The sequence below is a fragment of the Natator depressus genome, chromosome 20, assembly GCF_965152275.1.
Source record: "Natator depressus isolate rNatDep1 chromosome 20, rNatDep2.hap1, whole genome shotgun sequence".
In the NCBI taxonomy this organism is placed as follows: Eukaryota; Metazoa; Chordata; order Testudines; family Cheloniidae; genus Natator; species Natator depressus.
This window is the reverse complement of record NC_134253.1, coordinates 26,268,480-26,281,046: the sequence shown is the minus strand read 5'-3', so window position 1 is coordinate 26,281,046 and position 12,567 is coordinate 26,268,480. Positions and strand designations below refer to the sequence as shown.

Below are 12,567 nucleotides of genomic sequence, written 5' to 3'. Positions count from 1 at the left end.
GGAGGGGCTGGGCTGGCACTGGAGAGGGGCTGGTGCAGGAGGAGGGGCTGGGCTGGCGCTGGAGGGGGGCTGGGCTGGTGCAGGAGAGGGGCTGGGCTGGTGCAGGAGGAGGGGCTGGGCTGGCACTGGAGGGGCTGGGCTGGTGCTGGAGAGGCGATGGGCTGGCACTGGAGAGGGGCTGGGCTGGCGCTGGAGGGGGGCTGGGCTGGAGCAGGAGAGGGGCTGGGCTGGCACTGGAGGGGCTGGGCTGGCGCTGGAGGGGGGCTGGGCTGGCACTGGAGGGGGGCTGGGCTGGCGCAGGAGGAGGGGCTGGGCTGGCACTGGAGGGGCTGGGCTGGCGCTGGAGGGGGGCTGGGCTGGCGCTGGAGAGGGGCTGGGCTGGCACTTGAGAGGGGCTGGGCTGGCGCTGGTGAGGGGCTGAGCTGGCGCAGGAGGAGGGGCTGGGCTGGCGCTGGAGAGGGGCTGGTGCAGGAGGAGGGGCTGGGCTGGCGCTGGAGAGGGGCTGGGCTGGCGCAGGAGGAGGGGCTGGGCTGGCGCTGGAGGGGCTGGGCTGGCGCTGGAGAGGGTCTGGGCTGGCACTGGAGGGGGGCTGGGCTGGCACTGGAGAGGGGCTGGGCTGGCGCTGGAGAGGGGCTGGGCTGGCGCAGGAGGAAGGGCTGGGCTGGCGCTGGAGAGGGGCTGGGCTGGCACTAGAGGGGCTGGGCTGGCGCTGGAGAGGGGCTGGGCTGGCGCAGGAGGAGGGGCTGGGCTGGCACTGGAGGGGCTGGGCTGGCGCAGGAGGAGGGACTGGACTGGCGCTGGAGGGGGGCTGGGCTGGTGCTGGAGGGGGGCTGGGCTGGCACTGGAGGGGCTGGGCTGGCGCAGGAGGAGGTGCTGGGCTGGCACAGGAGGAGGGGCTGGGCTGGCACTGGAGAGGGGCTGGGCTGGCGCAGGAGGAGGGGCTGGGCTGGCACTGGAGGGGCTGGGCTGGCGCTGGAGAGGGGCTGGGCTGGCGCAGGAGGAGGTGCTGGGCTGGCACAGGAGGAGGGGCTGGGCTGGCGCAGGAGGAGGGGCTGGGCTGGCACTGGAGGGGCTGGGCTGGCGCAGGAGAGGGGCTGGGCTGGCGCAGGAGGAGGGGCTGGGCTGTCGCAGGAGGAGGGCCTGGGCTGGCACTGGAGGGGCTGGGCTGGCGCTGGAGGGGGGCTGGGCTGGCAGTGGGGGGGCTGGGCTGGCGCTGGAGAGGGGCTGGTGCAGGAGGAGGGGCTGGGCTGGCAGTGCCTGTGACCAGCCCGTCCAGTGGGCTGGGAGGTGTGAGGCAGATGAGACAGGACAGGAGGTGGAGAGGCCCGTGGGGCTGAGGGGGGCCGGGACTGGAGTGGCTCTGTACTGTGGGAGAGCAGGGGCTGGGGTTCCGGGGTAAGCAAAGGGGTTAGCAGCGGAGAGCAGACATTGCACTGAGTACAGTCTGGACACAGCCCCTGCCCTCAAAAGCTCACAGTCGAAACAGACAAGGGGTGCAAGGAGAAACTGAGGCACCAAGTGGGACAAGGACTTGGCCAAGGCCATCCTGCGGAGCTGGGACTAGAAGCCAGGTGTCCCCCGTCAGCAGGGGCTGGGGCTCCTGCCCCGAAGCAGGCTGTGCTCTAACCAAGGGGAGTGCTCTTACCCCGCCCCTGGGGAAACTGAGGCACGGAGCAGCAACGGGCTCTCCCTAGGGCGGGAGGGAATCAGTGGCTGAGCTGGGAAGGGAAGCTGGATCCCTCGGCTGCTAGCCCTGCCCCTTACCCACAATCCCAGCCCTCCCGCAGGGGGTTGGGAAGCAGCCCGGGTGCCTGCCCCTGAGTGGCTGCGGCGTTTGTGCTGGGAGGGGAGGGAAGTCGGGCAGGGGCCGGCCCCCTCTCCCCGGCTGAGGGTCCGGGAGCCGGTCGGCTGGGCGCTGAGCTCTGGGGCTTGGCGGAGCCCGGGCCGGGCTTTCCTGTTCCTGCTGCACTCGGAGAGAGCGGAAGGAGGGTAAAGCCACGAGCTGGGCAGGGCTGGAGGAACCTGCCCTCCCCGCTGGCGAGGAAGGGCGTCTGACGGGGTGGGGGGGCCTTTCGGGGGCACCTCACAACCCCAGATCCGGGGGCACCCACTGCACCAAGACCCCCCCTGCAAGACACTTCCAGAGTCCAGGAGCAGCCGAGTGGCTAGAAACTTTGGCAGCCATTTGCTTCCCAGAGCGGTAGCTGCCCCGGGCCAGCGTGGCACCAGGAGGGCACTGCCAAGGGCACGCTGACAACTGAACCGTGTTGCCACCCCAATCGCACCGGCAGGCGCGTGGCGAAGGCACCGAGCCCTGGTGCTGCCCCGGTGCCAGCCGGGTGTCTCTGACCTGCCAGCGTCTCTGCCAGAACCGCTTTGGCACGGCTGCCCTCCTCTGCCCAGCCTGTGCCCTGCGAGACCCGGAGCTTGGCAGACACAGCAGGGTGTGACTTGGGGTCCCCCCGGGGGTTGGGCATGGCGGCCATGGCACAGGAGAGGAAGAGGAGAAGCTTGCCCCGGATCCCCGAGCTGGAGCTGCTGAGCAGACAGGACGACGAGACGTTTCTGCCCAGCTCCCCTGGTGCCTCCGGTGGCCCCCAGTCCCGGCCCAAGTCAGGCTCGGCCTTCAGGCCCCCCCACTCCCCCGTCTTCTTCCCCAACAACTCGCCTACCTTCCTGACGAGGCTGCGGGTGAACAGGAGCATTCAGGAGCATCACCGCAAGTTGAAAGGCTGGTAAGCAGCGGGCAGCTGGCTGTGAACCCTCCCCTGCTAGCCCGGGGGTCAGTGCTCCAGCACGCCCTCCTGCCTTCACACCCCCAGGCCTGGGCACATCACACCCCCAGCGGCACTGCCAGTGTGCCTCCCAGGCCCGGGAGAGCAGAGTGGGGCAGCCTGGGCTCTGGCAGGGAGAGCCCCCCGTACAACACCCAGCCCTGCCCGCGAGGGACACCGGCTGGGTCTCCAGTGCCCCTCTGCCAAGGCTGGCAGGCTGGGTGGTTGGTGCGGCTGGACCGGATCACGGCAGCCCCCACCCTACTGTAGGGCATGGATATGCACCCAGAGCGGCTGGGGGGGGGTCCCCAAGAGCTGCTGTCTCTGGACCACTGCAGCATCCCCCCCTGGTCTAGTGGTTAGGCTGGGATGGAGGGGCTGGGAGCCAGGACTCCTGGGTTCTTGCCCTGGCCATAGCAAGGAAGCGCTCTGTGACGGCATTAGCCGAAGGCCCCTGTGGCGTCTGGCAGAGTGAGTGCAGCACCCCCGGTGGGTCTGCAGGGCAGCTAGGACGGGGTTTAGGGGTTTGTCGTCCCCTGTCAGTCGCTCCCAGCACTTTGCTAACTTCCATGAAGCCTCTATGTCTAGTGGGGCAGGGCATCATCCCCCGTTCCCAGACTGTGGGGAAACTGAGGCACTCGCTCCAGATCACACAGTAAGTGATAGAACAGAGATGGACCCCAGGAATCCTGACTGCTGGTCCCCCCAGTCTAATCACTCCACTCCACTTGTCTTGCCAATTCCAGGAGTCCAGGCTCCCAGCCCCCATTCTAACTACTAGACCCCACTCCCCTCCCAGAGCCAGGCTAGAAGACAGGAGTCCTGGCTCCCAGCTTCTTGCTATAATCCAGTAGACCCCACTTGCCTCCCAGAGCTGGGGAAAGAACCCAGGAGTCCTGGCGTGCATCCTCCTTGCCCCCAGCTCTAACCACGAGCATCCATTCATCTCCCACTAAGATATTGCCTGCGTGTGGGCACTGCGTTTGCCCCATGTCTGGCACTGCTGAGCCCTGCCCCGTGGCTCTGGGTGCAGACAGGCCCTGCTCCGTGCAGGAAGCATCTGCCTGGGACCTCTCTCTCCACTCCGCTGCTCCCGGGAGCTGCTCATGCTCCTTTGCCTGCCCCCTCATGGCACAGATCAGTGGCCAGAAAATCACCAGCACCTGGAGCTGGGGGAGGGTCCGGCTGGAAGAGCTTTGGGGGCAGAGGAACAGCCCAGGGACCTGGGGAGAAGTGTGGTCTGGTGAGAACCTGGAGACGGGCACTCTGCCCCCTTCTCTGCCACAGCCTGCTGGGCTGCCCTGTTCTGCACCTCAGTTTCCCCTCCTGCCCGAGACAGCAAGCTCCCAGGGGTAGGGGCTGCCTCGTCGTGCAGCCCCTGGCATTGCTCTCGGTTGGCACTGCCCTTGCTGGTGTCCCTCCTGTGCCGTAGCAGCCTGCCTGGACCTCTCACGGCCCCGCCGGCTCTAGGGCTGACCCGCCGGCTCAGGTCAGCAGCGCCCGCGACCAGTCTGGGCAGGGGTGTGGGGGGCAGCGGAGGAGGAAAACATGACTCGGGGGCTCGTTGGGTGGGTCTCGCACCGTAAAAGGGCTGCTGGAGAGACAGCATCAGCTCGGAGCTGTTGAGCAACATGTAAACAAGGGAAAACGGGGCGGCTGCGCCGTGGGAGGCCTGGCCCCCTTCCATCGGGTCCTGAGCTGGGCTAAGCACCCTCCCCCCAGCTGAGTGGGGCCAAGGCCCTGCGCTGGGCCCGGGACAATGGGCCGAGAGAAATTGGGATTCTGGCTGCAGCCCCCTGCCCCGGGGAGCACAGAGAGAGCAGGGCAGCGGGAGCTCTCGTTCGTAATGAACAGGGTGGGCCAGGGCTGCCGCTCGGACTCCTGGGTTCTGTCCCTGCCTGCTGTGCGCCTCACTTTCCCCTCCCTCCTTATTTAGATTGTGAGCGTTTTGGAGCAGGGGCTGCCTCTGGGTGTGTGCAGCGCCCGGCGCGAGGGGGACCCTGATCTCAGGGGGTGGGGCCTGCACAGCACCTGGCGCAAGAGGGCCAGTTGTACCCTGCAGTGTGTGGGGGAGAGAGGGAGGGTTGTGCCTCCGGATGCTAGTTGCTCTAAAGCCCCTTCTGTGCTTCTCTAAAGATGAGACTCCAACGATAACAGCTAACCACTAAATCCTCCAGCCCCAGCCTGATGGTCAGGTGGCCCGAGAACAACCCTAGCCGGAAACAGGAGGAAATTCTCTGCAGGGAAGGGCTAGATACCAAGTTAGATGGGCCCATTGGTCTGGTCTGGGGCTGGCGGGCGGGGGTGGTGGTTCCAGGCCCATTGGTCTGGCCCAGGGCGGGCGGGCGGGGGTGGTGGTTCCAGGCCCATTGGTCTGGTCTGGGGCAGGCGGGCGGGGGTGGTGGTTCCAGGCCCATTGGTCTGGCCCGGGGTGGGTGGGTGAGGGTGGTGGTTCCAGGCCCATTGGTCTGGTCTGGGGCAGGCGGGCGGGGGTGGTGGTTCCAGGCCCATTGGTCTGGCCCGGGGTGGGTGGGTGAGGGTGGTGGTTCCAGGCCCATTGGTCTGGCCCGGGGTGGGCGGGCGGGGGTGGTGGTTCCAGGCCCATTGGTCTGGCCCGGGGTGGGTGGGTGAGGGTGGTGGTTCCAGGCCCATTGGTCTGGCCCGTGGTGGGCGAGCGGGGGTGGTGGTTCCAGGCCCATTGGTCTGGCTCGGGGTGGGGGTGGGGTTCCAAGCCCACTGGTCTGGCCCGGGGCAGGCAGGCGGGTGGGCAGGGATCCAGGCCCACGGCTCTGGCCCAGTCCCAGCTCCTTGCATCCCAGGACGGCGGCTCTGTGGGATCAGTCCCTGCTGTGTCTGCATCTGGCCCCTCTATAAATATCTTCCCGCGCCCGCTGGGCCAGGCAGGGGAACTGAGAGTGCCGTGACAGCTCCGGAGCGCGGCTCCTGCTTCCCACTGCCGGGAACCCAGCGCTGCCGCTGGCTCCTCGTGAGAGGCTGGCGGGCCCCGATCCTGCCCAGCTCTCATGGGGCTGCCCGTGCCAAGGCCTGGCCTGTGCGCCCCCTGCCCCCCGCTCCCTCTGTCTGTGGTTTGATGCCTCTGCGCTGAATCACCCACTGTGGGTTTCTCGGTATCGGCCCCAGCTGGATTCCCACGCTCGGCTCCCCTGCTGCAGGGGGTTGGGGACCGGGCTTGGCCCTGGCACCGCTCCTGCTGCCCAGCCCCCCAGCTGGGCACAGCTTTGGGTCCTGGCTGCCGCAGGCCCCTCTCCCGCCTCCTGGGAACACCATGTCCTGGGCCACTGGCGGGCACAGGAAACTCTCGCACAGGCTGATTGGGGCTGATAAGGAGCAGGGGGAAGCTGGGCTGGGCCAGGCAGCCCTGCAGGGGGCGCTCTGCAGCCCAGTTTCATCGCAGAGCCGGCTGCCAGGGGCAGAAGAAGCCTGGTTGCCCTCAGACCCCTGGGCTGGGTGTCCCGTGGGGCCTGGAAAGGGTTAGAAGCAAACCCACCTCGCCCTGCCGCTGGCAATTCCTGCCCCAGGTTTTCTGCAGTCTCAGGGCTGCCAGGAGAGCTGTGGGGTCTGATGCACTGGTGCTCTCTGGGGGGCTCCGGACAGGGCCTGCTGGGGAGTGCGGGGTGTAGGGGGGAGGCAAGACCTGGTTTTAATTTTTCCAACCATTTTCTGAGCTGGTTTCAGCGACCCCCTGCTGGGGGGTTGCCCCATGGGCACAGCTTACATTGCATTGCTGGAGCAGGGAGGTTGGACTCTCGGTTAACCCATCCTGAGACCCCGTCAGGGCCCTGGGCCAAAAACCCGAATCATGACCTGATTCGTCTCGGTTATATAGATGGGGGAGGGCATCGGGGGGTCATTGACAGGGCTGAGCACAGGCCCTGGGCTGCTCAGCCAGGCTCTTCTCGCAGTCAGTGCGGGAAGGGGGAGAGCCCTGTGGGGGCCAAGCTGTATAACAACTTACTGCTGCTGGCAGCTGAGGGAGCTACGCCTTCCACTCAAGGCAGCAGGTAAAAATCCCCGCCAGGCAGCCCAAGGGCTTGGCATTAACCCTCTAATTGCTGAGATAGTCTCAGTCTGGGGTTTTCTGGTGCAGCTCCCCTGGTTTTGGGGGGGAGAGAAAGGGGTTTGCAGGGTGGGGTTGTTCCAGCCCCACTTCTCCCCACCACACTGACAGGAACGTGGGCTGGGGCGATAGAGGCAGGCAGGGGTTGGATCTTGTGGTTAGAGCAGGAGGGGTGGGGAGCCAGGACTCCTGGGTTCTGTCCCCAGCTCTGGGAGGGGGAAGCTGGGGGGCGGAGTTGGAAGGCATCCCAGGCTGGATGTCCAGAGACTGATCCCAGCGTAACCCCCACACCTCCCGGGGGGTGGGGCTCTGTCCCATCTAGGCCATTAGAGATTACTGAGTCTGCTACAGCCTGAGCTAAGGGCCACGTGGCTTTTAGCTCATGCCACAGAGGCTCATGCATGAAGCTCCAGAAGCCCCAGGTTCGAGCCCGCCTGCCTCGCCCGGGGTCTGTCGGTGTCACACCGGCTGGCTTGCCGGTGTCCCCTTTCCTGGCCCAAACACGCTGCAGTGCTGAGCTGGCCCACAAGAGGGCAGTGTGACCCTGCACCCCTGGAGTCTCTGCAGGGGATCTCAGAGCAGCCCCCCACCCCACCCCGCAGTCTGCTACGGGATCATTATAAGGGGCAGCTGTTTTGGCTGCAAGCAAATGGCCGTCTCTGTATGCAACAAACCGCCAGCCTCGTGTCCCGCCCCCTCCATCATTCGGGGCCTCAGTGGCCAAGCCGGGAGAGAACCCAGGAGTCCTGGCTCCCAGGCCACTGCTCTAACCACTAGACCTCACTCCTCAGTCAGTCCCAATGCTTCAGAGGTGTGGAGGGACCAGCCTTGCCCTGCCAAAGCTGCTGATTGCTCCAGCTTTGGGCCTGGGGGATGGACCCCGGGAGGGAGGCAGGCACCCTGGCTGCGGGCCGCATGGCCTGTAACTGACCCAGTGCTCCCCTCTGTCGTTCTTCCAGAGAAGTACAGACTCTTCCCCAGGCCCGAGGCGAAGAGCCCTGGGGCTGTTTCTATCAGAGTCCTTGGCACTAGGCGGACGAAGTGGTGGGGGCTGGTCGGGGGTGAGGCGGGGTGCTGATCTCTGTCCAGCCAGCTGCACCGAGGCATTCCCTGAGTTTGGCCTAGTGGCCTGCTAGATCTCCCAGGTAATTGGCACCTTTGCAGAGGAAGGGACCAGTCCATCAGCTGCCAGGAGACAGGGTGTCGGCCATTCTCTGTGCAGACCCCTGCCCTCTAGGGTTTTGCAATGATCATACACCCCCTTATCCCACCACCTAGATACTTAAGAACTGCCTAGGGGAAACTGAGGCACCCCCACTGTATTCAGAGAAACCATTAAGAACAGTCCCACCTTAAAGACTAACAGATTTATTTGGGCATAAACTTTCATGGGTAAAACCCCCTTCTTCAGACGCAGGGAGTGCAAATGACAGATACAGGCATCGATACACTGACACACAAAGAGAAGGGAGTTACTTTACCGTGGAGAACCAGGGCTGACAAGGCCAGTTCAGTCAGGGTGGACGTGGGCCACTCCCAATAGTTAGTGAGGAGGTGTCAATACCAAGGGAGGGAAAAAGAAAAGGAGTACTTGGGGCACCTTAGAGACTAACCAATTTATCTGAGCATGAGCTTTCGTGAGCTACAGCTCACTTCATCGGATAAGTTGCTTTTGTAATGAGCCAGCCACTCCCAGGCCCTATTCAAGCCCAAATTGACGGTGTTAAGTTTGCAAATGAATCGCAGCTCTGCAGTTTCTCCTTGAAGTCTGCTTCCCAAGGTTTTCTGTGGCAGGCTGGCTACTTCTGAATCTGTTACGGAATGCCCAGGGAGGTTGAAGTGTTCTCCGGCTGGCTTTTGTATGTTACCATTCCTCATATCCGATTTGTGTCCATTTATCCTTTTACCTAGAGACTGTGCGGTCTGGCCAATGTACATGGCAGAGGGGCATTGCTGGCACAGGATGGCATAGATCACCTTGGTAGATGTGCAGGTGAACGAGCCTCTGATGGTGTGGCTGATGTGATTAGGCCCAATGATGGTGTCCTAATGATAGGTTCCTGGGTTAGTGGTTCTGTTGTGCGGTGTGTGGTTGTGTTCTGTTGTGTGGTGTGTGGTTGCTGGTGAGTATTTGCTTCAGGTTGGGGGCTGTCTGTAGGCGAGGACTGGCCTGTCTCCCAAGGTGTGAGAGTGATGGGTCGTCCTTCAGGATAGGTTGTAGATCCCTGATGATGCGCTGGAGAGGTTTTAGTTGGGGGCTGAAGGTGACGGCTAGTGGCGTTCTGTTACTTTCTTTGTCGGGCCTGCCCTGTAGTAGGTGACTTCTGGGCACTCTTCTGGCTCTGTCAGTCTGTTTCTTCACTTCCCCAGGTGGGTACTGTAGTTTTAAGAACGCCTGATAGCGATCCTGTAGGTGTTTGCCTCTGTCTGAGGGGTTGGAGCAAATGCGGTTGTATCGTGGAGCTTGGCTGGAGACGATGGATCCTGTGGTGTCTCCTGGATGGAAGCTGGAGGCATGTAGATAAGTGTAGCGGTCAGTAGGTTTCTGGTATAGGGTGGTGTTTATGGGACCATCACTTATTTGCACTGTAGTGTTTTTTACCCATGAAAGCTTATGGCCAACTGTCACGGCGTCCCCGGGCGATGCTCTGGAACTGCTCCCCATGAAGCCAGGCCGGACCCTGGGGAAGTCTCCTTTCTGGGAGCAGCCTGTCTTCAGGACACACAGCTCACCCGGCTCCACCTTCCTGGGTCTGACCTCGGAGCATTCAGCATCCTCTGCCCCTCCGTGCACTTCCCACAGCGAGTCCGCCCAGGCCAGAGGGTCCTGCCCCCCAACTCCGCAGTCAGACGGGACTCTCAGCCAGCCAGTAAAACAGAAGGTTTATTAGACGACAGGAACATGGTCTAACACAGAGCTTGTAGGTGCAGAGAACAGGACACCTCAGCCGGGTCCATTTTGGGGGGCAGTGAGCCGGACAACCACGTCTGCCCTTCACTCCATGTCTCAGCCAGCCCCAAACTGAAACTCTCCCCAGCCCCTCCTCCTCTGGGCTTTGTTCCTTTCCCGGGCCAGGAGGTCACCTGATTCCTTTGTTCTCCAACCCTTCAGCTCTCACCTTGCAGGGGGGGAGGGCCCAGGCCATCAGTGGCCAGGAAACAGGGTGTCGGCCATTCTCTGTGTCCAGACCCCTGCACACACCTGCCCTCTAGGGCTCTGCAACGACCATACACCCTTACCCCACCCCTAGAGACTTAAGAACTGCCTAGGGGAAACTGAGGCACCCCCACAATATTCAGAGGAAACATTAAGAACAGTCCTGCTTCGTCAAACCAGCTCTTTGTGTGAGCTTCAGGGGGTGGGGTGGACGCATATAATCCCCCTCCTAGTCTCCGACTCCCACTGGCTGAAGGGTTTGGTGTTTTTGAAGGCAGGTCGGGGCCCTGACACTGAGCACGGGGTGTAATAAATCCCTGCAGAGGGCAGGGTGTGTGTGTTTCTGCTGTGCCCTGGATCCGTCCCGCCACGCTCATCATCCCAGGGAGGGACTGACAGCCCTGCCCACCCCTGCACCCAGCCTGTGGGGTGTTCTCTGGGTGGGGCTTGTCTGAGATCTTTCTGTAATAATTTAGTGACACGTGTGTGTGTGTGTGTGTGTGTGTGTGTGTGTGTGTGTGGATGGGGGAGCTCTGGGTGGGTGGCGCTTGGTGTGTGTTTGTAGGAGCGCTCTGGGTGGGTGTAGCTGGGTGTGTGGCTGGGGGGGCAGGGGGAGGTGTGTGTGTGTATGTGTAAAGGGAGCTCTGTGTGTATGTGTGTAGCTCTCTTTGTATTAGCTCTGTGTGTGTACAGAGAGCTCTGTGTGTAGCTCTGTGTGTGTAGGGGGAGCTGTGTGTGTGTGTGTGCGTACAGAGAGCTGTGTGTGTGTAGGGGGAGCTGTGTGTGTGTGTGTGTGTGTACAGAGAGCTGTGTGTGTGTAGGGGGAGCTGTGTGTGTGTGTGTGTGTACAGAGAGCTGTGTGTGTGTAGGGGGAGCTGTGTGTGTGTGTGTGCGTACAGAGAGCTGTGTGTGTGTAGGGGGAGCTGTGTGTGTGTGTGTGTGCGTACAGAGAGCTGTGTGTGTGTAGGGGGAGCTGTGTGTGTGTGTGTGTGCGTACAGAGAGCTGTGTGTGTGTAGGGGGAGCTGTGTGTGTGTGTGTGTGTGCGTACAGAGAGCTGTGTGTGTGTGTGTGTGTGTACAGAGATCTGTGTGTGTGTAGGGGGAGCTGTGTGTGTCTGTGTGTGTACAGAGAGCTGTGTGTGTGTAGGGGGAGCTGTGTGTGTGTGTGTGCACAGAGAGCTGTGTGTGTGTAGGGGGAGCTGTGTGTGTGTTTGCGTACAGAGAGCTGTGTGTGTGTAGGGGGAGCTGTGTATGTGTGTGTTTGCGTACAGAGAGCTGTGTGTGTGTAGGGGGAGCTGTGTGTGTGTCTGTGTGCGTACAGAGAGCTGTGTGTGTGTAGGGGGAGCTGTGTGTGTCTGTGTGCGTACAGAGAGCTCTGTGTGTGTAGGGGCAGCTGTGTGTGTGTGTGTGTGTGTGTACAGAGAGCTGTGTGTCTGTAGGGGGAGCTGTGTGTGTGTGTGTGTGTGTGTGTACAGAGAGCTGTGTGTGTGTAGGGGGAGCTGTGTGTGTGTGTGTGTACAGAGAGCTGTGTGTGTGTAGGGGGAGCTGTGTGTGTCTGTGTGCGTACAGAGAGCTGTGTGTGTGTAGGGGGAGCTGTGTGTGTCTGTGTGCGTACAGAGAGCTGTGTGTGTGTAGGGGGAGCTGTGTGTGTGTGTGTACAGAGAGCTGTGTGTGTGTGTGTAGGGGGAGCTGTGTGTGTGTGTGTACAGAGAGCTGTGTGTGTGTAGGGGGAGCTGTGTGTGTCTGTGTGTGTACAGAGAGCTGGGTGTGTGTAGGGGGAGCTGTGTGTGTCTGTGTGTGTACAGAGAGCTGTGTGTGTTAGCAAAGGGAAGGGGGAGGAAATGCTCCGGGCCCTGACATCCACAGGCTCTAGGGCCAGGGGGGCCCTTCATGATCCTCTCGTCTGACCCCTCCAGGCCTGCACCAGAGCATGGACAGAGAGGTGTGGCGGGCCCCAGCCCCTGGGGGTGTTATGCCCAGTCTGGGACCGACCCCCCCTTCCTGCCCACCTGAGCGAGACCTGGACCCAATTGCCCATCCTGGGAGTGGGTTTAACCCACTGTGCCAGTGGCACCAGCCAGCAGAGAGAGCGGCACCCCCTTGGCACCCCGGTGCCCCCAGAACAGCTCTGGGGGGGGGTCTAGGGGTTAGAGGGCTGGGAGCCCGGACTCCTGGGTTCCCCCCTGCGGCCAGGCCAGGTGCCCACAGCACCTCCCAGGGACTGGTCCCCCCCAGGCTGTGGGGATCTGTCCTCACGGGTCAGTAAAGGAGGAGGCGGGGCTGACACGTTCCCACCCCAGAACCATGGCAGCTGGTAAGAGCTGGAGCCGGCGGTTGGGATCTGGAGCCGGCAGGGCCGGGACCCAGGGGGGCCATGGGGACCCTGTGGGGTGGCTGGGCTCTTCCTGGGCTGCCCGCACATGGGCCTAGAGGGACCCGCCCGCCCTTTCCGTGCTCGCAGAATTCCTGCCCTTTAAACCAGAGATTATCTTAAAGTCAAGGCTCAGCGTGTGTGAGACCCTACAATAACAAACCCTCCGGCCCACTGCCCCCCCGCA

General features: G+C 62.8%; 1 protein-coding gene across 3 annotated transcripts in view; it reads left to right on the top strand.

Annotated features, from left to right (window-relative positions):
- PDE4A (phosphodiesterase 4A) overlaps positions 1-12,567 on the top strand; it is a 133,844-nt gene that overhangs the window by 89,717 nt on the left and 31,560 nt on the right. Inside the window, exon 1 of one of the 3 annotated variants that reach the window (XM_074935516.1) lies at positions 2,101-2,735. The exons of the other annotated variants lie outside the window; for them this stretch is intronic. Within the exon in view, the coding sequence (XP_074791617.1) occupies positions 2,476-2,735 (260 nt within the window). The 5' untranslated portion in view covers positions 2,101-2,475. Of the gene's footprint in view, positions 1-2,100; positions 2,736-12,567 lie in introns of those variants that run through there. 3 annotated transcript variants of the gene reach the window in all.